The sequence below is a fragment of the Leopardus geoffroyi genome, chromosome E1 (assembly GCF_018350155.1).
Source record: "Leopardus geoffroyi isolate Oge1 chromosome E1, O.geoffroyi_Oge1_pat1.0, whole genome shotgun sequence".
Classification (NCBI taxonomy): Eukaryota; Metazoa; Chordata; class Mammalia; order Carnivora; family Felidae; genus Leopardus; species Leopardus geoffroyi.
In genome coordinates, this window is record NC_059330.1 from 47,391,761 (window position 1) to 47,419,361 (window position 27,601).

Consider the following 27,601-nt stretch of genomic DNA (forward strand, 5'->3'; position numbering starts at 1 on the left):
GACTCCTGAGTTCTCCCCATGTACCATACATACATGCTTATGGATAGGATGTAAATATTTTCAATATTCCTTAGTAATTTATGGAGAGCCTAATCAAGTGAAAATATTCCTGTTTAGTTTATCTGGTGAAATGCATTATGTCTTGCTTCTGCAAAGTATATTACCTCAAAATCTATATATGAATCAATTTTTTAGTGAATTCGATTGCACTGCCCAACGACAGATTATACTTTCAGAGATGATTCATCTTCATTACGGATTGATTTTCAATGATCAGAGAATGACTGCTAACAGTTTAGGTTCAAACCTTTTTATTTCCAGTTCATGTGTACTAAGACACTCTAAAAGGAAACTTATGTTAATTGTTTTGTAAATAGACCGATAAGTAATCACCCCTCAAGATACAGATTTGGAAGGTCGTAAGTTACTTTTCATAAATAACGTTTCTTAGATAAGAGGTTTTTAAATAAGTAACCCTGGGCTAGTTCCTCGATTTAAGAGTATGTTGTACCTAGTATGATGTTTCTGTTGGTAAGAAAGGTACATCATAGTATCTCTGACATTAGGCTGTTGGAAGTTTTATGTGTGTGTGTGTGTGTGTGTGTGTGTGTGTGTGTATAACACTGATATGATCTGCTCTGGGAAGTATGCTGGGGGTATAAATGCCCTCATTACACTTCAGCGGCACAAGATTTCCTCTCTTTGCCCTCTTGCGAGGCCGTTTCTTTCCTTCTCTTTCTTACCCTCCTTCGGATGAAGGGAGAGCTGATCCTGTCTCCTACTCCAGCCACGTGGAGGTCACACTGAATGTGGCCCAGATAGAACCTTCCCCCTGCCAGATGACTGGGCTGAGATGGGAACCTTCTGCTTGTATTACCAGTCTGCTTTGTCCAAGAGGCTCTGGATCCAGGGAATTTGTTAATGGAGGAATCTGCTTTGATTTCTTCAGCTGTGAACTAAAGGCTTTCATTTAAAAACAAAATATAGGGGGTGTCTGGGTGGCTCAGTTGGTTGAGTGTCCAACTTTGGCTCAGGTCATCATCTCATGGTTTGTGGGTTTGTGGGTTCGAGACCCTCTTTGGGCTCTCTGTTGTCCGCACAGAGAGCCTGCTTTGGATCCCGTGCTCCCCTCTTTCACCCCTCCCCTGCAGCATGCACATGTGCTCTCTCTCTCTCAAAAAAAAAAAAAAAAAAAAAAAAAAAAAAAAATATATATATATATATATATATGTATATTCATGTATATATATATTGTATTGTATTGGGGTGCCTGGATGGCTCAGTAAGTTAAGTGTCAGATTCTTGACTTCGGCTCAGGTCATGATCTCATAGTTTGGGAGACTGAGTCCCGCTTTGGGCTCTTTGCTGACGTCAAGGAGCCTGCTTGGGATTCTGCCCTACCCGCCCCCCCCCCGCCCCTCCCTCATTCGCATATGCACTCTCCCTCTCAAAATAAACATTAAAAAAAAAAATATGAAGAAGTGACATTAAAAAAATATATAATATATATACACCTCCACTCTATGAATGTTGGTCTGCTTCAACCATTTTCTGCTTTTTAATAAAATATGGATTTCAGTGACTGTTTATGAAATCACTCAAGTAATACATGAATTGTGTTCCATAGAAATAATTCAAATAGTACTGATTTATATTGAGAAAAGAATTTAATTCCTTGTAACCTCTCCCACTAATCCTATTTTTCTGAATATCACTACTGTTAAGAGTTTGAGGTACAGGCTTTTCTTTTCTATGAATTCTTTCTATGAATTCACATGTATATTACTACACATACATACAGTCTCACTTATTTCTACATTTATGGAATCATACTATATAGTACCCTATGCCATACATTCTACACATACTGTTCTTTTTCTTTTTAAATTTTTATTTTATTCATTCATTCATTCATTCATTCATTCATTTAGAGGGAGAGGGTACAAATGAGCGAGGGGCAGAGGGAGAGAGAGAGAGAGAGAGAGAGAGAGAGAGAGAGAGAGAGAAAGCTCACCCAAAGTGGGGCTCAAGCTCATGAACCTGGAGATCATGACCTGAGTGGAAATCAAGAGCCGGATGCTTAACCAACTGAGCCAACCCAGGCACCCCATTTTCATTTTTTTAATGCATTTTTTAAAAGTTTTAAGGGCACCTGGGTGGCTCAGTTGGTTAAGGGTGTGACTTTGGCTCAGGTCACGATCTCACAGTTTGTGAGTTCCAGCTGCAAGTTGGGTTCTGTGCTGACAGCTCAGAGCCTGGAGCCTGCTTCGGATTCTGTGTCTCCCTTGCTCTCTGCCCCTCCCCTGCTCATGCTCTATGTCTCAAAAATGAAGAAATGTAAAAAAAAAAAAAATTTAACAAAATAAAGTTTTATTTATTTAAGTAATCTCTACATTCAACATGGGGCTTGAACTCATGACCCTGAGATCAAGAGTCATGCTTCACCGATGGAGCCAGCCAGGCACCCCTATACATATTGATCTGATTTGCTTTTTCCACTAATGGAAAATATACATATTTCCATAGTGGTATATATAGAATTAGCTTATTCTTTTTAACTGTCACAAACAATATTCACAGTATGGGTGTATCGTAATTTATTTGCTCATATTCCTATTAATAAAATAAACACTTAAACTGAGACTAATTTCTAGCTTTTATAAACAACACTATACTGAATAGCTTCTTTGAAGCCATATTCAAGGGCACATGTATAAATAAACAAATTTCTATAATAAATTTCTAAAAGTGGAATTGCTGGGTCATGGGTTTTTGTACTTAATCATTTTTATAGAAACTGTTTTTTTCTCCCACTTTATCCAAAACAGAATATTTTCAAGATCTTAATTTTTTTGCTATCAGATGAACAAATGTCATATTTTGTTTTCATTGTATTTCTTGTGATTAGTATCAAAGTTATTGGTCATTTGTGCTTTTTTCTATGGTGTACCTATTAATGTTCTTTACCTTTTTTTTCTACTGAGTTGCTGGATTCTTTATTTACAGGACCTCTTTATACACTATAGATATTCTCTGTTGGCTACCCTATACTACAAATATCTTCCCCTCGTCTTTCAACTTTGTTTATGGTGGCAATTTTTTTTCAATCGCTTTATTTTTTAAAGGAGGCAGGCTGACTTCACCGTTTGTGGAGGTAAGATCATATATTTGAAAGGACAGAAGTCAGTTGAACATACAGAGAAGTTACAAATGCCATGGGACAAAACGTCTGCAATCAAAAATTTTCCTTCATTGTATTGCATACCTACAGCAGCTAAAATTTTAATGGAGTTATATACTTTAATTCAATGACCTGTCTAGTAGTACATGTTTTATTTCCTTCTACAAACATTTTCTCTCTACTTCTAGGATCTTCAAGCCTAAACAGAAGCAATTTTTTCTTAATACTAGGTCAAAATGGAAGTGTTAAGTTGTTGGGTTAGGGGCGGAGGGGGGCTCCAGCAACCATGAATGAAATTTGATACTCCTCAGCTGTAGCAAAATGGCAATTATCCTTTGGCGTGGGGGGGGGGGGGGCGCGGAAAGGAAAGAAAGAATGAGGTAGGGGCAGAGAAAGAAGAAGAGAGAGAATCCCAAAGCAGACTCCACACTTTCAGCACAGAGCCTGATGCAGGGCTTGAACTCACGAACCGTGAGATCATGACCTGAGCTGAAATCAAGAGTAGGACGCTCAACCAACTGAGCCATCCAGGTGCCTCCCGCCTTTAAAACTCTTTACAATGAGGGGCACCTGGGTGGCTCAGTTGGTTGAATGTCCAACTTTGGCTTAGATCACGATCTTGTGGTCTGTGAGTTCAAGCCCTGTGTCGGGCTCTGTGCTGACAGTTCAGAAGCTGGATCTTGCTTCGGATTCTGTGTCTCCCTCTCTTTCTGCCCCTCCCCCACTCACACTTTGTCTCTGAAAAATGAATAAACCTCAAAAAAATTAAAAGAAAAATAAAGCTCTTTAGAGTGATTATAAATTCAATACAAGCTTGTTATAAATAGCTTAGGGGTGGGCTCCACTTTTTTTGTAGTGAAAGTAGCCAATCCTCAAGTCTTGGTCAATTACCCTTTCCATGTAATTCAGACCCCTAAGATCTAGAACTGTAATACATGGTTATGATTTTTTTTATAGTTCTTAATTCGGGGAGGTAGAAGAGAGTCGCAGATCCCTTTGAAAATCTGATGAGAAGCTAGGAGTTCTCTCCCCAGAAAAATGAACACAGGCACACACACACAAAACGTTGTGTAATAGCCACGGCACTGAAATTCACACTTCAGGAAACTGGAGGCCATGGGAAAAATACCGGCTTGGTGAGTTCAACCAGCTAATGCTAGTCTAGTCTCTCAGTAGGCTTCCTTCTCCACCTTGGGCTAGCTCCATTCAATTTTAGGCCTGCTCTAGGGACTGGAGAATAATTTCTAAGTCACTTTCATGAGGGACTTTCATCTATACTAGCAAGACTATGCCACCCTCCCCACCCCACCCCCCACCCAGTCTCATAATTTTTTTGGAAGGGTGACGATTTCAAAGACGTTCATGAAGTTCCATTCAATCATAGCCTCTCTTTGGCAATCCTCTTTGTGCCTCTCTCAAAATACCGCCAGATTTGTGAAACTTTTGTGGACATGGTTACACTTCACAATGAACATGAGCAGAATAAAATTTGTTTAGGGAAATAGTTATGAGACAGCCACGTGCTCAGACTCAGAAAAGATACAAAATTAATCCTTGGGTAAGAGAAGATCAACCACCATGTACAATGTCCTTTCCACCGACTCCCCTCCCCCCTTCTTTCTTCTTAATTAAGCACTGGAGGTGGTTAGCTTAATTAGAGAGAAAGACATTCAGGGGTGTCACTGCCTATGGTGTAGAGTTTGTGTTCGGTACAAACACATCGCCTGGGAGGCCAATGGGACTAAAATTCAGCCTTAAGCTGAGATCACCTGCTGAACCGGCCCAGAAGGATGTCTTTTTCCAATTCTCACAAGGCACCGAAGCCTACCAGTTGGCCCGGAAGACATCCACCATTCTCTAATCTGTTTGGACTGAATTAATTAAGCTGTACTTGCAATCTAATCTGATTTAAAGTTGTTCTTAAACTTTAGCAAGTATCCGAATCATCTGGAGGGCTTGTTAAACCACGGATTGCTGGGCTATTCCCCCAGAGTATTTTATTCCGTAGGAGCCCAGAATTTGAATTTCTAACAAGTACCTGAGGTGGGGGCTGATGTCGGCCTGGGGACCTCGCTTTGCACCAATGCTACAAACCATAGGCAAGGGTTTTTTAATTTTAACTTTATTATTATTTATTATTATTATTTTTTTTTTACTTTGGACCTTTTCTGTGTCTACTAATGAGAGCCTCACTGAGCCTACTGGGACCAAAGAAAAATAAGTAACTTCAGGTAGCCCAAACTGAAGGGCCATCCTCATGGACAGTGACACACCCATTTCCCCCGAAAGGCCCACAGTCCCTGGGATCACCTTGAATAAGGGACTGAGAAGGCACTCTGTGGGCAAGGCTATTATGACTGAGCCGTCTGTAGCTGTGTAAGGAAGGAGCCACGTTTTCCTGGCAAGCAGTTGGGGGGGAAGGGGGCAAGAATGCCAGTAATTTACATGAAATTGATGGGGTGGTTCCTAGACCCCTTGCTTGTGAAAAGGCTGCCTGTTTTGGTTGGAGCTAAGACTGTGTATACAGGGGGTGGAGACCTTCTCTGCAGAGTACATGGCTTCCCCATGATCTACATCCACTAAACCACACACTGCTTTTCTGCACTCAGATACAGAAAGGCTTTTTGTCAATAGACTCCTTGAGTTGTTAATAGGTCCACCTAACCCATCCTGAGTAAATAGGTAGGCATTCTCCCTCTGAAAGCTCTCCAGGACTGGAGGCCTCTATTTTCCTCTGATGCATTAGTCTAGCTTTGGGCCCCCTGGAATGGTCTGAGATTTTTTTTTTTTTTTTTTTTTTTTTTTTTTTTTTGGACTAAAAGACTTTAAGTCTCCTCCTTGCTCTGGCATGCCTGAGACAGAAAAGAATCAGCCCCCATTTTTTTGTGCCCCAGCCGTTCGGTATTGGATGCCCACCCACATTTTTTTTTTCTATATCCTGCCTCTACTCAAACCCTCTTTTCTGATCAACAGGCTTGAAGTGTTTTGTCCTCTTAATCAGGAACCAGCTACCCTTTTTGATGTTGCCTTTTCTGAAAAGACCTCTATGGCATTCTGGTACTGGAAGGAAATCTATCAAAGTGCCCTCCCTGTCTCTTCGTCTTCAAAGTGTCAGATTCTTGGCCCTTCAGGTCCCCATTCACTTGCCAATTATTCTTTGAATATCCTTTTGATATTCTCTTAGTGTTGGTGGCAAGGACACCACGAGCTTAGAGAAGTCCAAGTTCAAAGAGAGCAGCAAGTCTTCAGGATTTTTTGCGTCTACGCGCCCTCTCTAAGAAGCTGAGAAAAGTTCCGGGTGTGTGTGTATGGGGGGGAAGCAGAAAGATTTGTTTCATGATCAGGGTAAGTAATCACAGGAGGCTCTCCCTCTACCTGCCTTGGGGAGACATCATGAAAATCATGACAATGTGGCAAGCCAACATCTGCTACATGTAAGCAGTGTCCTGGGGGTGTGCGGTAAGAACGAACAAATGATGATCTTTCAAAAGAATCTCTTCCAGAGGTCTGCCTTTGGACAAACCCAGGAAGATGCACTTGGCTCTCCAGAAGATGCAGATCTGGGAAAAATGCACACACACACGTGCACATACACACACAGACCAAGCCCTCCAGAACTAGGTCTTTTGAAATGTGGCTCGAAGCAGCTAATGACATTAATGACAATCATTTTCTTTGCCTGTTTAGTCGAATGTATCTTTTCATTGTGGATTTGATATCTTCTGCTAAGAAGAGGGAGGGATTGGTGGAACAATGACAGACAAGCACCAAAATGCAATGTAGGTTACACTGAGGACAAATTCAATTGACTTAGGAAGAGGCCAAGGAGGACAGCATTTCATTGGCTAATCAGATCTAACCCAAGTCACCAATTGGGTGTGTTCATTTCTATTTATAGTCAAGGACAAGAGCCTCTGATGACTGATTCTGGGAATGTAGAAGATTCACGTGGATGAAATGATAGTGCTGCGAATCTGGAAAGGGTGGTCCATCCATCACAGGATGAAGCAAACCTTATTTTCTTTTAGTGGAAATGTGCAGAACTTGTTTAACTCCTCTCAAATCGTGAAAAAAAAAAACGAAAGAAAGAAAGAAAGAAAGAAAGAAAGAGAAAAGAAAGGAAAGAAAGAGAGAAAGAAAGAAAGAAAGAAAGAAAGAAAGAAAGAAAGAAAGAAAAAGAAAAAAGCCACAACAGTCTTAGTTAGGATGAAGGGGCTCCTATGGATCCTTGCAGAATCCTTAGGTTTTTAGTGAGAGAGTATTGCAAAGTGTCCTGTGAATCCAAGGATTCACTTTCACTTGATATGATGCTTCAGACAGTTTTGATCTTGAATCGAAGTCTGGGATAAATCAGGATGGGTTTAAAACCCATCCAACAGAAGTACAGAGCCCTTGTGTTCTCAAGTATGCCAGCAGCAAAGGTACGGAGGTCCTACTTATTAGTCAATAACTAAGTACAGTTGACCCTTGAACAATTAGGGCGTTAGGGGCGCCAACACACACATTCTCTCCTGTGGAATCGAAAATCCATGCGTAACTTTTGACTCCCTCCAATAGCCTACGACTGACTGGAAGCCTTACTGATAACATAAACAGCTGACGAACACATGTTTGTATGTTCTGTGTAATCAATTCTGTATTCTTACCATCAAGGAAGCTAGAGAAAAGAAGATGTTAAGAAAATCATAAGGAAGAGGAAACACATTTACAGCAGTGTACTGTGTTTAGTGAAAAAGAAAATCTGCCTAAGTGGATCCACACAGTTCAAACCCGTGTTGTTCAAGGGCCAGCTGTACCGTGGTTATTTGAGACAAAGCTTCTATCGTTATATTCTTCTTTGTTATGTTCCCACAGACAGCGCTGCTTGCAATTCAGGGCAGAATAGTCCTGCCTTTGTTGTGTCTTTCTAGGTAGCATCTGAAGCCAGGTGGGATGAAGGTGGGGAAGGTGACTTACCATACCACTCATCAACCCATGCAAAAGCCTGTCTATGTCCAATCAGCAGAATATCCCGGACCACCTAAAAAAGTAGAAGAAGGAAGGTGAAGTAATAACCACGTCTGACGAAAACGATCCAGAAAATGGGTTGTTCCCAATTCTAGGAATCCTGGCAATTACAAATTTCTCAATCACTCTGTCCATGGGACGGCAATTATAGTCTCATGGACACAGATACGGGCTCTTTCGCCCCGAGTCCTTCCATGGCGTGCTCTACTCGCTGTAAGTGAATCTCTTCATCTTGTTTGAAACTTGGACTGGGAGTGTATACATTGTGGACAACCTTACTTGGCAGTCGTACAGCAGGGGCTGGGATGGATCTCTAGGCTCATCACCCTGAGACTTTTCATTTATCTTTACCTAAAACAGGTTCAACTTTTCGCTTGTGGCACGGTGCGTGTCTCGCTGGTGCAAGGAGGTCCTAGGTGTTGGGAATCAAGAATGCTTTTCTGGATAGCAAGTGACTTCTACGCAAAGAGCACTTAACTCTTCCCTGAGGAAATAACCTAAATATTGATAAAAAAAAATTTTTTTTTTAAAATGTAATTGAAGGTGTGGGATACGAGATAAAGAAATATCATTTGGGGAGTGACTTTCACATAACAGAAGGGGAAAAAAGCAGTTTACACAAGTTATTATTGAAAGAGACGAAATAAAGAGACCTCAGCAGGTATAGAACAGATGGGGATGGTAAGCGTGGCTAGGAGACAAAAGGAAAGAAATTGTTTCTTGTAGTGACATGCAACGGCAATAGAAGACTAAGAAAGATAATATATATAGCTTGTGTGTATATGTGTGCCTGTGTGTAACCCTGTTGATGAGTTTTAATTTTATTTATTTATTTATTTATTTATTTATGAATCTTCTGGTGCTCTTTTTGTCCTCTATAAATATGCCGCTTTACGTTTCTTGGATACTCACACGCTCCCTTCAACATTCCTTTCTTCCTGCCAAACAAAACCCAGCAATTGTCAAAAACCTCTCACGAAAGGTTCAAGCACGTTTCAATAAATGAAGGAGTTTAATCTGGCGAATTTGCAGAAACAAGGGAAGCGTTTATAATGAAGTGTTTATTTCTCCATGCCTCTGGATAGCTGGTGAGGCTTTTATGATTTGGAAGGAGGAAATATGTCAAGAAAATAAGAAACAACATGAAACCATACACACTCAAGTGCTGACTGTCAAATTCATGGAAATGAAAAGAACGGCATCGAACCATCAGTAAAATATACCCGATTACATTAAGCACAACACAGCTGTCTGCTGGAACCAAGAATTCAATAATGTGCTAATGGCTCGCTTTCGAACATTTTTTTCCCCCTTAACTGTGAATAGATTCTTAAAAAACAAAAGTATTCAGAGAAAGGCATCCCTGGTACTTTAAACGCATGCAAATACTAGCCTCCTATACTCATTAGCAGCTCATGGGCCAGAGCAGGTGTGGTTAGGGGGTGTAGATAACACTTCCTTATATTTGGAAACGGGCATGCCTTTTACTAGAGCATAATTCCTACAGGTATTTTAAAGAAACAGAAGTCAAAACTAGCCAAAGTCATCGGGTGAGAAAAGAAACACAATAAGCCCTACAGCAATCTAAATAGGCTTTGAGAAGAGAAAGGAGGATATGACAAGTGCTCTGTATAGTGGCCCCGAGAAGAGGAGATCCTTTTGGGCTAAAAAATAAGGGGGTAGAGATAGTGCAGGAAGTCAAAGAAGATATAGCCCAAGTTAGACACAGAGCCGGGAGCGTCTTCCCGCCTAATCACTTGGGACACGGCTGGGAAACAGGTGGTCCCCGAAACTTGATTTCTATGTGTCTCTCACGTGGCTTCCACCTCTGGCTGGGCCGACAGGGCTCTAGAGCGCAGAAGAACGAAACACCTCTCCGTTAAAAAAACACCAAAGCTCTCAGATCTGTTCTAGAGTCTGCCATTCTCATGAGCCCAGGTTCAATCTATTCCTTTGTACTTAAATTCAAAATGTATACGTGTTATTGCCAATCGGCCTTCAATCTCAGTAGACCAATCCGTCTAAGTAACACAAAGCTCAGTGCATTAACGTTAAATTCCAGCGGCCCCAAAAGAATTTCAGAAAGCTATTTTTTTGGGGGGCGCCTGGGTGGCTCAGTCGGTTGGGCGGCCGACTGCGGCTCAGGTCATGATCTCGCGGTCTGTGAGTTCGAGCCCCGCGTCGGGCTCTGTGCTGACAGCTCGGAGCCTGGAGCCTGTTTCGGATTCTGTGTCTCCCTCTCTCTGCCCCTCCCCCGTTCATGCTCTGTCTCTCTCTGTCTCAAAAATAAATAAACGTTAAAAAAAAAATTTTTTTTTAAAAGAAAAAAAAAAGAAAGCTATTTTTTATCAGTTTTTAAGTGGAAAAATAAACAGATATCCAGCCTATCTGGAATGTAGAGACGATGTGGGTAGTATTTATTTTTATGAAAATGGGAGGCATTACAAAGGGTAATGCAAAACACTACATTTTCCATTTGTTTCCATGAGGGTAACAGTCATGCTAGAAGCCCCTAACAAACTTAAGTCATCACCAGGTGATGATTTCCTGCTACACAATTAACATGTTTAGCTAAAGTGGGTATACAATTGAGGGGCGCCTGGGTGGCGCAGTCGGTTAAGCGTCCGACTTCAGCCAGGTCACGATCTCGCGGTCCATGAGTTCGAGCCCTGCGTCGGGCTCTGGGCTGATGGCTCAGAGCCTGGAGCCTGTTTCCGATTCTGTGTCTCCCTCTCTCTCTGCCCCTCCCCCGTTCATGCTCTGTCTCTCTCTGTCCCAAAAATAAATAAATGTTGAAAAAAAAATATTAAAAAAAAAAAAAAGTGGGTATACAATTGAAATCTGTGTTTTGAGGCTATTAATAATTCTTTGGTAACAGAATTATTAAATGACCAGGAATACTGAGATGCACCATCTGGGGGACAATCGTGTTTTCTCTTGGGGGCGTCTTCTACCTTAAGTGTCTATATTTGCAGGGTCTTTTGAGTGAGAATGATCTTGGGGGCTGCACACACAGATAAGCCCCGTGCCTCTGCCTGGAATCCAAGTACCCAAGTACCAAGTACAAGTACTTCTGCCTGCAACGAGGTTAGCCTGATGCTAGAGGGGGAAGTATGTTTTGAAGTATGTTTTAAATTCAGTTAATTTCCTGAATATACTCATCCAATAGACACGGAGGTCACGGAATGAGAAATGAAGCACAAGACATCAAATTAAGCCTGGATGGAAAATGCATTTTCACGAAAACAGGGTTTTCTAGATGCAGTTGGCTCGTGTTGGCTCAGCACTGTACAGGTGTTGTGCGTTGTGCACTCCAGCTGACAATAAAGACAGTCACGGAGAGCCTGGGTGGCTCACTTGGTTAAGCATCCGACTTCGGCTCAGGTCACGATCTCACGGTTCGTGAGTTCAAGCCCCACATCAGGCTCTCTGCTGTCAGCACGGAACCTGCTTCGGATCCTCTGTCCCCCTCTCTTTCTGCCCACCCCTCTCTCAAAAATAAATAAACATTAAAAAAACAAAAACAAAAACAAAACAAGCCACTGTGTCCACAGTCCGGGAACTGCTGTTTATTCACTTACCTTGTGTACAAATTGTTCCACTCTGGTCTGAAGTCCCCAGACCTCAAACTTCACGGTCACCAGCTTGTAGGAACACATGATGGGTTGATGACTATCTCTCCAGCCTTCCCTTAACTGGCCGCGTCCTGTCTTCTCTGACTTGAAGTGTTTAGGATCCTGAAAAAGATACATCAGAGAAATGATAACTTTAAAGCTTAATTATCATTTATATAGGAAATTTCCAGAATAGGTAAGTCCATAGAGACCAGCAAGATGAGTGGTTGCCAGGTGTTGGAGTCACTACTAATGGATAAAACGGTTCCTGTTGGGGTGATGAAAATGTTCTGGAACCAGGCAATGGTGGGAGTTGCATAGCTTTTGTGAATACACTAAAACCCTCTGAATTGTACACTTAATTAAAAGGGGGAATTATGTACATCTCAATCAAAAGAGGGGCTTACGGTGTAAGTAAATAGTAAAATGATAGCTCACCTATTCACATGTCAAAAACGGGATTTATATTTATTCACATTTAAAAGATTTTATTTTTAAGTAATCTCTACGCTCAAATTCACAAACCTGAGATCAAGAGTTGCATATTCCACCAACTTAGGTAGCCAGGTACCCCTCAAAAACGTGATTTTAAGCCAGATTTGTGCTGGGACACCTGGGTGGCCCAGTCAGTTAAGCAACAGACTTTGGCTCAGGTCGTGATCTCACGATTTGTGGGTTTGAGCCCCGTGTCGGGCTCTGTGTTGACAGCTCAGAGCCTGGAGCCTGCTTCAGATTCTGTGTCTCCCTCTCTGCCCCTCCACTGCTTGTGCTCTGTTTCCCTCTCTCAGAAATAAATAAACATTAAAAAAAAAAAAAAAAAAAAGCCAGATTTGTGCCACTGCATTGTATTTTCTCTGACCTTAGGTTCGATAAACTTTACAAAAAAAATTTTTTTTTAGGTCCAACCCATTACTGGGTGTGTAAATTTGGACAATTGCTCAACAATGTGTATAAATATCTAAGAGCTAAGCATATGCGCCTACCTATGACCTGACAATTCAATTTCTAGGTGAAATGGGTGCATCTGGCCATCAAAAGACTGTACTTGAATATTCACAACAGCTTAAAAAAATTTTTTTAAGAGAGAGAGAGAGAGAGAGAGCGCAAACAGGGAAAGGCAGAGAGAGAGGGAGACACAGAATCTGAAGCAGGCTCCAGGCTCCGAGCTGTCAGCACAGAGCCCAACGCAGGGCTTGAACTCACGGACCGTGAGATCGTGACCCGAGCCAAAGTCGAACACTTAACCTAATGAGCCACCCAGGTGCCCCCAAAACATATAAAATATTTAAAAACAAAGAAACAAATAAATAAGAAATATTTAAAAAATTGTTTTAATGTTTAACCATTTAATATTTCCTCAATGATTGCCATGTGGAAATCAGCTTCTGATTTTTTTTTAATTTTTAAATTTTTTATTTAAAAAGAAAAAAATTTTTTTTAATGTTTTATTTATTTTTGAGACAGAGAGAGACAGAGCACGAGCAGGGGAGGGGCAGAGAGAGACAGAGAGACACAGAATCCGAAGCAGGCTCCAGGCTCCGAGCCATCAGCACAGAGCCCAACGCGGGGCTCGAACCCACAAACTGTGAGATCATGACCTGAGCCGAAGTTGGACGCTTAACCAACTGAGCTACCCCGGTGCCCCAGCTTCTGATTTATCTCATCAGAGGATTATTTTTCAGAGATACCTCAGAAGAAATGTGTGAATTAATAAAGTAAGAGAAAATGCATATATACACCTCAAAATATTTTTATTTATTTTCCCAGCTTAGAGTTAGTAACAGATAACACTGTGTCGGCTTAAGGTGCACAATGTGTATGATTAAAAAAATGTTTAAAAATTTACGTAGGAGAGAATTTTCGTTAACATACAGAAGACTTTGCTCTGGGGATTACTGTCCAGCTCTGTTTCGGGGCTCCCCTCTACCACAACCCTGCCCCCGCTCAGGGGGATGTAGGAATTTGGAGGAGATGAGCCCCCCAAACACAGCAGAGGCCACAAGATAAAGCAGAATGAGGCTCCCCCCACCCCCCGTCCAGGAGAGACCTGGGGACCCTGTGCAGGAAGGGAGGTAGTCTGAGCCACGGAACTGGATTATCTCGGACTGCCCAGCCCTTTTAACTCAGCCCGGACTGTGCCTCAGGGGTAGGTCTAGCAGGTGCAAGCAGGATGCTTACAACTAAAGAGAGCGTTATCACTGGGGTCTGGCTGGGGCTCTGGCAGGGACGTCTGGCTTGGCTCTGAGGGGCTGGCAGGCTGCCCCTGCCTTTCTTTACTGGCGTGCCTCCTGCAGACAAGACTTTGGCTGCGGTGGCCACTCCCAGAACTGTGGCTCCCCCAGAAAACACAGCACACCCCCGAGACCAACTCCCACACGAGGCTGATGCCAGGCCCTCGGCGACGTCCAGGCAGAGCCCACAGCTTCCCTGCCCCTGTGGCCTCTGCCTCTAGCCGACATTCCCCATGCTGCTGCCAGAGTGACCTCCCAAATGAAGACTTAATCCCATTGCTGACTTCCTCAGAATCTATCTACGGCACCATTACTTCAGGATAACATTAAAATGCCTGGCATGAAATACAAGGCCCTTTACGATCTTGCCTACCTTTCTAGCAGCTCTTCTGGACCACTGTTCCAAAGCCACACCTTTCCCTTCAGCCTTACGAAGCTCCTGCATCCCTATGCTCCAGGGCTCCAGAACCTTCTAGGCAAGTGTCAGTTCTTCTTCCTGAAATTTTTTCTCCCCAGCCAACTCCTCCACTTTGCCTCACTCTTGTTTTCCTTCTTTAAGACTCAGCTTGAGGGTCCCCTCCTCCCAGAACACTGTCCTATGTGGTTCAGAATGAACACTCCTCCTTTATGCTTCCAAAGCCTCTTCTGCCATGAACCTGGCAGGTGGGAAGGACTCTCATCATTGGTGTGCTTGTCCATTTCCACAAGACCACAGTCATCTTGAGCCCAGTGGATGCTGAATGCCCATGATGCTGGTACACAACAACACATGCTGAATAAATGTTTGTTGAATGAATGCCTGAGTTGTTTGGACCCCCCCCCACACACACATGGCTGGGCATCACCATCTCAGCTACATTTGGGTAAATCTTAAAGTGAAAGACAGGTTAAAAATGCTATGTGCATCCTTACAACTGCCGGCAAGCATGTGAAAAAATTAGAACCCTCACACATTGAGGATGGGAATATAAAATAGTGTGGCCACTTTGAAAAACAACTGGGTAGTCCCTCGAAAGGTTAATACGGAGTGAATTTGGCTCTGCCATTCCACTCCAAGATACCTACCCAACAGAATTGAAACCTATGTCCATGCAAAACCTTGCACATGAATGTTCAAATTCCTAATAGGCAAAAAATAGAAACAACCTAAGTGTCCATCATCTGATGAATGGATACACAAAATGTGGTCCATCCATACAATGGAAGATTATCCAGCCATTAGAAGGAATGAGGTACTGATCCATGCTCTAGCACGGATGAACTTCAAAAAACATTACAATAAGCGGAAGAAGCCAGTCATCAAAGGCCACATTGTATAATTCCATTTATCTGAAATACCCAGAGTAGAAAAATCTACAGAGAAAGAGAGCAGAGTAGTGGCCTGAGCTGGGGTGAGCTGCTATGGAAACAGAGTTTCTCTTGGGGCTGATGAAAATGCTCTAAAATCAGGTTTAAGGTGATGGCTGACAACTCTATAAATATGCTAAAAGCCATTTAACCGTACCCCTTAAATGGGTGAACGTTAGGTAAATTATGTATCGACAAAGCTGTGAAAAACACACAAATGTAGTATAAAAATGCCACGTGCTACCTTAGTCGGATTTTTCAGGGTATGTACTAGTTCTGAGGTTCCTGAAAGTCCTGCATAAAGTAATATTATAACAGTCATTATCCTAAGCATTTACTGAATGCACAATGTGGGCACAGTAGAGAACCAGATATTACATTATGCTCTCCCTTGACCTGGTTTCTTTGCCCTGAGGGGTGTGGGAGGGCAGCAGCTGTGTGTGTGTGTGTGTGTGTGTGTGTGTGTGCGCGTGCGTGCACATTCGCATGCCCTGGAAGGTGTGGGCTGTGTGTGGTCACAGAGCACTTCCCTCCAACCATGGTGGAATCCGCTCTACTTGGCTGATTTCCATTCCTTGACCTTCCCCCGGGTCCCTCATTGGCATTGGTTGCAGGAAGACATTGGGCCTGGAGGTAGCAGGGACCAGAGCGGGACAAATATATAATTAATGGAATACTCAATTGACAAAAGAGATTCTGAAAGAGAGAAGGAAAAGAGAAGGCACAGTAAGTATCCCATAGGAATAAGTGTTCTGTGAAAGGAATAGCTGGAGATCGGAGTATGGGTAGCATTTTCGAATCTTTGATACCAATATTGTCATGCTGTGTTTTTATCACCCGAACCAGCCCAGAGACGACTACTGAAATATACATACAGGCCTGGAAAGATTATGTTAATTTAATAATAACATGATTCAGGAAAAAGGCACAGGCCTAGGGTCTGGTTCATGGCAAGTGTTCAACTGACGTTAGCTATTACGGTACTCCGAAGGCAGTCTCAGATGTGTTTGAGTGACATGCCCACTCCTGCAGTCAAGGGCAGAGCCACTGATGCTTTTCCAAAGTACCCTGGAATTGCTGGTAGGAGATTTGATGGTTTAAGGCCATGGGACTAACTCCTGCCTACCCCATGTTCCTACAGTCTATAACGCCATTGAGAATAAAAAGAGAAAACCAAGAAATCAAGAGGTATCACCAGGGAGTCTCTGGTGCATAATCTCCAAAGATGGCCTCCAGCAGCTTCTTCCCTCTCTGTGCCAGTATGCTGTTCCTCCCACCAAGAGATGGAGGCTATCTCCCCTCACTTTGAATCTAGGTTGGCCTAGGTCATGCTCTGACCAATTGCAAATGGCAGAAGAGAAACTGTGTCAGTTCAGGCCTCTAAAGGAAGCTAGTAACCGGACGCCTGACACAACGTACAGAGTCTGGTCTGATTACTCTGAGCCCACCATGTTGGGGGGAAGCCCAAGATAGCCTTGCGGAGAAGTGCCCACCCATTCCAGCTAAGAAGCCAGCAGGCATGCGAGGGAACAGGTCAAATTGGATATTTCAGTCCAAACATACATCGTGAGGAACAGAAGATCCGCCCAGCTAAGCCTTGTCAAAAAATTTACAGCTGCCACGTAGTCAATGTGAGTTAACAGACAGGAGCTGGAGTTAAACAGGGAAGGTTGGTTTCTTTCGCCACCCGCCTACTAACTTTCCAACAAAAGGCCGATGAGGAGTATAATTATCAGCACATGGACAGTAACTATCCTTTTTAAAAAAATTTTTTTTACGTTTATTTATTTTTGAGAGACAGAGAGCACGAGGTGGGGAGGGGCAGAGAGAGAGGGAGACACAGAATCCGAAGCGGGCTCCAGGCTCTGAGCTGTCAGCACAGGGCCCGACGTGGGGCTCAAACCCACGAACCGTGAGATGATGACCTGAGCCGAAGTCGGACGCTTAACCGACTGAGCCACCCAGGTGCCCCTGGACAGCAGCTAGCTTGAGGCTTAGAAGACATGGCCTCCATGCTTTGGCCGACCAGAATACACATAGGCAAACCCCTGAGAACCTGAGAGAACGTCGTCCTTCTTGCGTTTGCAAGTGGGTAATCAAACCACAATTACGGAGCCAGCAAGTGGCAGAAGGCGGGAAGGCAACTCTCTCAGCAACGCAGACGTGTGGGAGACAAAGGACCCCGCAAACAGAGCAAGGGGCCAGGCACAGGAGGTAGGGATATGGGGTAAAAGCCATGGCTGTGGCCTGACTGCCTTCACGCGTCTCGGATCTTGTGCAGGGAGTCCGAGAGAGGCCTGAAGATGAAGGTCCTGGAGCCACCTGGTGGCGCCCCGCCTTGGTTCACGGACTCGCCTTAGCTCGCCTCTTGGGCTGGCAACTACTTGACTTTGAAATGGTACCTGTTCCCGAATCTTCATATACATTCTAGGCACAGGCTTCTCAAGAAATCAAGCGAGACTCCGCAATACTGAGCAGGGAACGCTGGTAGATCACATTTTCCCAAACAGTGAAGAATCACAGGCCCTCACAGCAGCCATCAGCTCTGAAGAAGACTGGAAAAGTAACGTCTGCACAGCGAAAACCATGCAGATGCCAGGATCTATGTGTGGCTCCGGATCACGCCACAGAAGCACTAGGTCACAAGGAGGAGACTAGAATCCCAGCTCCCCTAATTCTAGGCCAAATGTTCTTTCCAGTACATTTACTTTTAATGTTAAACAGCAAAGGGTGTTTTTGTTGTAGCCAGATGCCAAAGAAGCAATTAACAATTGGGCTTTTTCTGGCAACAGTGGGTTGATGTTTTTGCAAGTCTGGTGTCATATCTACAGCTGCTGATTTCATCTAGTAAATCTTATACGTGGCCTATAATTAGGGATTCGCTTTCAAAGAGAGGGAGGGAGGTAAGAGAGAGGATTTACCAGAGGACTCCTTTAATCAAAACTCGAGATCTGGGGCGCCTGGGTGGCTCAGTCGGTTGAGCGTCCGATTTCCGCGCAGGTCATGATCTCGCGGTTTGTGGGGTCGAGCCCGGCATCGGGCTCTGTGCTGACAGCTCAGGGCCTGGATCCTGCTTCGGATTCTGTGTCTCCCTCTCTCGCTGCCTCCCCGCCCCCCGCCCCTCACATTCTGTCTCTCTCTCCTTCAAAAATAAATAAACATTAAAAAAAAATTTTTTTAAACCCCTCAAGATCAGAAATGAACGTCCAGCTGAATGCCCTTAAGTGAGGATGGAAAAAAAAAAATCAAACCACCGGGTCTTATCTGAAATATTCTGGTCACTGCAAACCTTTCTCCTTGGTCATGTTCTCCCCCTCCCCCACCCTTGCCCATGCACCCCCTACTATCCATTCCACTTGAAATCATCTTCTTCAGTTTCATTTTCTCACTTGAGTTTGTGAACATAAATGACTAAACCACCCCATTCACACATCAGTTGACCTTTCTTCTAACCTTTTAAATTTTTTAAATTTCTGGTTTGTGTTTCTATAGCCTCTGTACTATTTTGGCCCTGACTCAAAAAAACTCTGTGATAGGATTCACTCATTCTTTATAAGACTTGGATTATTTTTAGGTTTTAAACTTTCATTTCTAGGTTTCTTTATTTTCAAATGAAGTTTGTAAAAGCTCCACCTTCTTCTCCAATATTACGAATTCCACACTTTCCCACTTTGGCTTTTTTTAAATGAGGACATCAATCACATGGGATTAGGGTCCACTCAACCTCATTTTAACTTGATTCCTTCTGTAAAGATGCTATTTCCGGGGCGCCTGGGTGGCTCAGTCAGTTAAGTGTCTGACTCTGGCTCAGGTCATGATCTCGTGGTTGGCGGGTTTGAGCCCCGCGTCAGGCTCTGTGCTATCAGTGCAGAACCTGCTTTGGGTCTTCTTCCCCTCTCTCTGCCTCTTCCCCACTTGGCTGCTCTCTCTTTCTCTCCCAAAAATAAAAAAACATAAAAAAAAAAAAAAAAAAGGATGCTATTTCCAAATAAGCTCACATTCTCAGGTGCCAGGGGGTTAAGGGCTTCAACATCTCTCTTCTGGGGGACACAACCCAGCCCGCACCAGTGGGTCATAATTTTCACGAGGCAAATCTTACAGGGTCCCCTGTAACTAGCTCTCGAGTAGCATGCCCACTCACTGGGTCACGGAACAATGAACCTCGCGCCCTGGCTGCGGGTGGATCCACGGGCTGCCGGGGAAGCAGTGCTCTTGCCTCCGGGCTGCGTGATGTACGGCTCCTGGAGCCCAGCAGCTGGCTGGCGGGCTGGGATCATGTCAGGCTGCAAGTTCCTCTGGCTGGGGGCTTCTAAATTCATCTACGATGAGAGCTCTGGCTCCGGAGTCTGCTGGTACTCCCCAGGCTTGGCACATGGCAGATCGGGCCCTCGTAGTGAGTTACAGCCCATCTGTGTGGAGGGAGGTAATCTCCCAAGCCAGACGGACCAAATTGGTGAAGGGAAGGAAAAATTCTTCCTCTGCCTTTCAAGGTCTTCCAGTTGGGCTAAGAATTCAATTTACAGGAGACAGATTAACAGCAGGAAAAAACCCAAAGTGTTATTATGTGCGCAGAGAGGGCCAATAAGGAAATTGAGGCCTGAAGAAATTACCAAGATATATATATATATATATATATATATATATATATATATATATATATATTCCCCCCCCCCCCAATGTTTATTTATTTTTGAGAAAGAGAGACAGTGTGAGCAGGGGAGGGGCAGAGAAAGGGAGACACAGAATCTGAAGCAGGCTCCAGGCTCGGAGCGGTCATCACAGAGCCCAATGCAGGGCTTGAACTCACGGACCGCAAAACCATGACCTAAGCCGAAGTCAGACACTTAACTGAGCCACCCAGGCGCCCCTGTTTTCATAAATTTTACACAAAGAGAATAACTCTCTGAGGGATTGACGGGACAGAGAAAACTTGGGGAGCTTCAGTTAGGAAGGTATTGTAAACAGAATTTGGGCTGGGGTAGTAAATACACAAAAACGTAACAAGGGTTGTTTACACAGCCTTCTGCACCCTGAATTTCCCACCTCTGGTGATAAGGAGGTCTCTCTACTTCCTGATGAGGCTACCTTTCACAAGGGAGCTTGATTTCCTGCATTCGGGGGACAGAGAAGGGTCTGAGTGTCCTCCTTTTTTTTTTTTTTAAAGATTTTATTATTTTTTTTTCAAGTAATCTCCACACCCAATGCAAGGCTTGAACTCACAACCCTGAGATCAAGCGTTGCATGCTCTACCAACGGACTCAGCCAGGTGTCCTGGAGTGTCCTTCTTGCACAGCCAATCTCTTAAGTAACTTTTATTTAAAATAACCAAATGCCAAATTGGCACATTTGGAACAGCCTGCCCTTGGCCTCCACATTGGCCACCCCTTCCATGCAGGCACATCTTCTTTAGAAGGCTTCCTCTCCCTGGAGTCAGTCACACCTCCAGGCTTCACCCATCTTGCACTTGGACAAAGCAGAACAAAGGCGAAGCCGAGGGCCTCTTCATTAGTGCAGTCCTTTCGAGACTGTGTCTCTTTGTTTGTCAGAATCAGTCTCACATCCGGGAGGTGCAAGGAGGAGCCCCCAGGAGGTCCTGGCCTGGCTGGGGCTCAGCTAGCATCTCAGAGGCAATATTATCAGTCTACATTCACTGAGATTTAAAGCCTCCATGATTAATTACGCTTTCAATGCGAACCACAAAGGACTAAATCCAACGGGGGCTTGCCCTGTTAATTGAAATTAGAAGTTTTTGATAAATGTTAAATGAAATAGGGCTAAGCAGTAACTGGGTAGGAATTGTTACATTATGTAACTACAACGCTCAGTCCTAAAATAGGGATGAACTAACAACACTTATCGGACTTTTTTTCCTGCATTCTTGGAGTCCTGAAGACTCCAAAGTGATGAATATATCCTCATTCCCCATCAATGAATGGCATTTCAACCAGGTAAAATTCGGCTCTGAATTTGGACTCAGATTCCTTGAACTTGAATCCTAAAAGGAATGCACATAAAAAATTAAGGAGCTTTCAAAGCAGCTAGTCACAACAGACCACATATTAAAGGATCCCATTCAGATGAAATATCTCGAACAGGGAAATCTACAGAGACAAAAAGATTAGGGGTTTCCTAGGCTGGGGTGGGATCGGGGGTAAAAAAGCCAGGTGTGTGTGTGTGTGTGTGGGGGGGGGTGATAGTTAAAGCATGCAGGGTTTCTTTTTGAGGTGATGAACATGTCCTAAATTTGATTGTGATGACGGCTGCCCATATCTGTGAATACACTGAAATCCATCAAATTCGCCACTTGAAATGGGTCATTGTATGGTATGTGAACTCTTTCTCAATAAAGCTGTTGAAATAAGCAAAACAAAACTAAGGAGCTTTCAGAGTGCGTTTGAGAAGTGACCTAAAACTTTACTTAAAAGGTCAACTGCTGTGCATCAGCTTAAAAAAAAAAAAAAAACCAAACAACAACCCTAAATGCAAATTGTAGCCACAAGCAGCCAATTCTTGCTTTGTTAGCAGTTAATACCTAAAGTGCTATTTTTAAAGCATTTGCTCTTGGCACTCGAGTATACCACAAACGCTGAGTGATTTGTGCTATTCCTCTGCAAAGTGACTCTCTTAAAGGAGCTTGACTTATAAAGTGCTACTGACATGCAGAAAGGCAGAGAAAAGGGGGGATGTGGTGGGGAGGCGTTTTGGTGTGTGTTCTGCGCCCTTCTCAGTTATAACTCAGTGCCAGAAAAACTCAAAACTCTCTACTGGAGGAGGGAACCTGAGGATGGAAAATATGAGCACAAACCACAAAATAATTTAATAGTCGGTGGTCTCCAGCTGGAAGGGTAACTACTGTCGATGCCTGTTAGGACCGAGGGAGAAGATTAAGTCCAAAGAAAATCCTCAGAGGTGATCAGAAGAAAGAGAGGCTGGAAGGAAAAATAACCACACTAGCTAATGTTTATTAGATGCTTCCTGTGCACCACAGCCAGGGTCAAGCACTTTATAGATACACTTTTCCTTTTCATCTTTATATAATAAGAGACCTATTTTGAGGTGACTTAGGGTGAGGTCCCCAGATGGCCTCAGAATGGAGCTGGTTACAGAAAGCTCTCGTGCTGAGGGTGGAAACCCTCAGCCCCACCCACTGACCTTTGGGGAGGGAGAAAGGGGGGCTGGAGATTGAACTAGAAAAACTCTTGACAAGATCTGGAGAGCTCCCTGTGGACACAGGGATGCGCTGGGGGGTGTGGCATGCCCAGAGAGCGCAGGGAAACTCTGCACCTCCCCCCACCCATACCTCGGCCTGTGCCTCTTTTCCATTTGGTTGTTCCTGAGCTGTATACCCTTTGTAACAAACTAGTAAACATAAGTAAAGTGTTTTCCCGAGTTCTGCGAGCCTTCCTAGCAAATTTTCCAACCAGAGGAGGAGGCTGTGGGAAGCCCTGACTTGTATGGGTGGTCCCGGACTTGTGACGGGCGTCTACAGTGGGAGCGGCCTTGGGGGACCGAGCCCTTGAACTTGTGGGGTCTGACGCCAACTCCAGGTAATGTCAGAACTGAACTGAATTGTTGGACACCAGGTCAGTGTGGCAGAACTGGAGCAACAGTTGGTCTCAGGGCAAATATACCAGAATTCTCCGGACGAATCTCTAAAACAGTACATGATAATCTTCACTTTGCATGAGGACCAAGGGAATGTCTGCATCCTATTCCCAGACGGACTCGCCCACATTTCCACCCCAGCTCCCACCATGGGCTCCTTCCAAAAGCCCTCTCCTTCAGAAATCTCCAGATGGGCAGTAGGCATCAATGTCTATGTTCCCCTACAAACTTCTGGGGCCACTTTTCAGTCTCGCCCCTGTCCCATAAGGTGGCAGTGCTACGGCTGGACCTGGAGGTTTGCAGCTTGGCAAAGAGTCAGCTTTTTTGCAGATGTCCCAATTTCTGTAATTAATGCCCTCCGAACACTCCCTTCACAAGGCTTTGGGGTTAGGCAAGAAGTGTACCCCCAATGAACTCTCCTCCCCCCTCTCCAAATACAGACTAGAAGCGGGGCAGGGGGGCAGGGGACTGGGGTGGGAAGACGGATGGCCTGGCCATGATGAGAGGGCCAGCTGGGCCACCTCAGTCCCAGCCCTGGGGAGAACCGGGCCTCGGTGATTAGCACCTGCCCGTGGAATGTGGAGTCATAACCCCTTTGTCCCCAGCTTTGGGCCTGGCTCCCATTTCTAGAGCAACCAGAGACGGCTCCCTAAAATCCTGTTATATAACACTAACCTGTTCCTTTCAGCACTAACACATATGACTTTATATTTTTAAGATCACCTTATCAAAACCAGTACAGTCACTCAAGGGCACATTGCAAAGAACCCCCGTCTTACTGTGTGTGACAGTGAGGCCAGGCACCAGCTCTCCTAAGAGCCCATGAGGCAAGCTCCGCTCAAAAAGGAGGGTGGTTCAGACTTGGCTCGGTTTGCAGCCTTTGAACTGGGATTGCTTGCTGTGGACTGTCCCTGCTCACTCCGCTTTTAGCAGTGCTGTTTGGACACAGGCTATGACGCATGAGGAGCCTTGATCCATACCGAGGACATACAAATTTGGCCCTTAGATAGCTTGATAAATCAAAAGCTTGTAATAGACTAACAAATATTCTTGATGAGTTGCAACATGGCAACAGCAATCAGCATTGGATTAACTGTCCCTAAATCGAGCTTGCCTTTCATGTACCGTATTATTTTGGGAAGCCTGGACCTCCAACTTGAAGAGAAACCAGGATAGAGATGTTCACTCAGCCAATCAATCTGTAATTTTAAGGCAATACAGGATTTCCATTTTTAAACCTGGAGGAGATTTCAGACATATTTTAACTTTAGGACCCATTTCATTTTTCCAAATAGAATATTATTGGGAATCCCAATACATTTATAAGGCAGGTGAAAGTGACAAGTGGAGTCCTAGGGCTATTTCAACCTTTATTGTTTGACACAATGCGTTGCATTATTTACTGGGCCCAGAAGCACCCCTGAGGGGCGCAAGGTTCTGTGGAACCGAACTAAGGAGGCAACAGAAAAGGCTTTGGAACGAGACACGCCTGGGTTCGAATTTCTGTTCTAGCAACGACTACCCGCGTAAACCTGGGCAGGTTATTTAACTTCAAGACTGTTGGGGTGCCTGGGTGGCTCAAGTCAGTTAAGTGTCCAACTTTGGCTCAAGTCATGATCTCATGGCTTGCGAGTTTGAGCCCCGCCTTGGGTTCTGTGCTGACGGCTCAGAGCCTGGAGCTGTTTCAGATTCTGTGTCTCCCTTTCTGCCCCTCCCCTGTTCACACGCTGCACTCTGTCTGTCCCTCTCTCTCTCTCTCTCAAAAATTAATAAATATTAAAGAAAACAAAAAACCAAAAACTTCAAGACTGTTGTGGGGATGATAGGGTGAGAAAAGGAATGTTTTCCAAACTGGGGTCTGGAGATATCTCTTTAGGGGCTAGGACATCTTTTTTTTTCTTTAACGAGTCCCTGCATTACCTAGTTATAGGAAGGCCAGTTTTTATTTTTTCCAGTCTAGGTTTGTTTTGTCCAATCCACTATTTTCTAGAATATTCACAGAGGAGAATTTCCCCCAAAGATGTAATATGGAGTGCTAGCAGATCAATAAACCTAAGGGGAGTTAAAAAGGCCCTTTCTCTTACCCTGTCTTTCCCCCACATCCTCCATTCATCTGATCGGTGAGACTCGGGGTTAATGAGGTACATTTAGAGAGGAAACCAACTGAGTGTTCTTCAAAGACAGACAACGGTTGTACCTCCAGCTTTAACCGAAGGAACCAGCTTGGTGTGGGGGAAGCTCAGTCTTTAAGCCTGGACAATTCGGGGTCTAAATCGAGGTTTTGGAAACTTCCAGCAAGTTATTTAAGATTCTCTGAGCTTCGGTTTCCTTATTTATAAAATGGAGGCAGTATCTATCCTATTGGATTGTCAGGCTTAAGTGATATAACTGAATAAAAACAACTTAGCCATGACTTTTATTTTTCTCAAAAGTTAGTTCTTGGCCCTCTAGGTCTGGGTCTAGCACTTCTGTGAGAAATCTGCTGAAACTTCTGAGCCCCAAATTAATGAGCTGGTAATTGTAGGTCTTTCTCTGGGCCCCTTAAGACGGAGACAGGCAACTTAATAACACCTATTCTTTCCTGGATATTTTTGGAGCAGAAGCTGAACAGTTATACTTGGAGTCTGAATAAAGAGAAGAAGTGGAGGAGAGAATCACAGGGTCACGTCTTGTCTCTCAAGGGGAAAAATATGACCTCCGTCATTAGCCTTGTAGCCACAGATTCTTGGAGAGCCAACTGGGAAAAGGCCGGGACGAGACTGGGCCAGAGGACCTGCCGGACACGGATGAGTCTTGGAGAGAGGAAATTAACTTAGATGGGGGTCAATCTGAAGCCAGTCCCCAGCTCAGAAACCATTTAGGAGGGAACCTGCACAAATGTATATTATAATTAACACCAATGGCTGGCAAGGACAACGCTGATGTGACTCCCCAGACGGTACCAGATTCTCAACAGATGGAGTGACATTCAAAGGCACTGACCCCTCCCCTTAGTAGGGAAATAGGCAGTTTTCCAGGCTTAGGTTGCTATTACCTTCTCCCTCCACAAAATGAAATAACAATAAGTTGGCATAAAAACTTGAACACAGAAAATAAATAATAAAAAAACCCAAAAGCTCGAATACAGAAAATGGAGCTCTCTTAGGCGGAGCTGCCTTACCTTGAATAGATCATAGATGTGGAAAGATACTCTTTCTCTTGGCCACCGGCTAAGCACACTAGGCCATCTGACCCCACGAGGCTGGTCAGCTCTCACCGGGAGGTCCTCCCTGATATGCCAATCAAAAAACTACTTTCCACATGTATCACGGCAGGCAAAAGTTGGGAAGGTCTGCTCTGAGGCTATTTCCCCAAACCCGGTGTAATTTTATGCAGATCCTTGGGTCCTGTCTTACTGCGTCTCGTTTGGTAAGTCTAGGGTAGGGTCCAGATATCTGCTTTTTTTTTTTAAAGGTGCCAAGGTGATTCTGACCTGATTTGGGAGCTCTGCTCTAAGGGCTAAAAAATTCTGATGCTTTAATTTAATAAAACTAAAAACAGCAGAGGCTGATGTAGCTGGTCCAAGTCCTGAGCAAGTTGCGGATTTAATGCCTGTTTTCTTTTTTCTTTTTTTTTTTTTTAATTTTTTTTTTCAACGTTTTATTATTTATTTTTGGGACAGAGAGAGACAGAGCATGAACGGGGGAGGGGCAGAGAGAGAGGGAGACACAGAATCGGAAACAGGCTCCAGGCTCCGAGCCATCAGCCCAGAGCCTGACGCGGGGCTCGAACTCACGGACCGCAAGATCGTGACCTGGCTGAAGTCGGACGCTTAACCGACTGCGCCACCCAGGCGCCCCTAATGCCTGTTTTCTTAAACAGGTTCTCCATGGGACAGAATTTTTTTTTAAATTTTTAACATTTATTCTTTTTTTTTTTTTTTTGAGAGAGAGAGAGAGAGACAGACCGTGAGCAGGGGAGGGGCAGAGACAGAGAAGGAGACACAGAATCCGAAGCAGGCTCCGGGCTCTGAGCTGTCAACACAGAGCCAGACGCGGGGCTCGAACTCACAAACCGTGAGATCATGACCTGAGCTGAAGTCGGATGCATAACCGACTGAGCCACCCAGGGGTCCCTCCATGGGACAGAATTGGAAAGCTCGGTTGCATCTATTCACTTTTGGCTCCTTCTTTCTTCTTTTAAAGTCTTAAAAGTTATTCTTCTAAAATACGCCTGGTAAGGATGCCAGACAGAATGCCCAAACTGCCTTGGTCACCCTCTTGGACTCCGGTGCCACAGACAGCTCGAAGTTAGCACGACAGACGGTAAGCGTAACTGCTAAGGTTTCCTAGAGGTGAAGTATCAGAGACACGCATCACTCTGGATTCAGACGAAATAACAGAAGAAATAACATAGTTTTTAAAAAGTCTCAGCAATAAAAAAATGGCTGTAGTTCCTGAAGGAGCTCGTTGTACCCGCAGAGGATTCTGTGATCTTGAGAACTAGAGGGATTGGAACCGACCCTCCTCTGTTTTTCTTCTCCATTCAGTCATGCCAACAGGTAAAACGCGATATGCAAACTCCCAGAGCACCATTCACGGCAGCCGCTTTCCGAAGACACATGGTTTCTACTGAGG

General features: G+C 44.2%; 1 protein-coding gene across 6 annotated transcripts in view; it reads right to left on the reverse strand.

The window, feature by feature from the left end:
- PITPNC1 (phosphatidylinositol transfer protein cytoplasmic 1) overlaps positions 1-27,601 on the reverse strand; it is a 274,238-nt gene that overhangs the window by 11,838 nt on the left and 234,799 nt on the right. For all 6 annotated transcript variants that reach the window (XM_045490739.1, XM_045490740.1, XM_045490738.1 and 3 more), the window contains 2 exons: positions 11,770-11,925; positions 8,138-8,201 (listed from right to left, as the gene is read on the reverse strand). In XM_045490739.1, the coding sequence (XP_045346695.1) occupies positions 8,138-8,201; positions 11,770-11,925 (220 nt within the window). The remainder of the gene's footprint in view (positions 1-8,137; positions 8,202-11,769; positions 11,926-27,601) is intronic.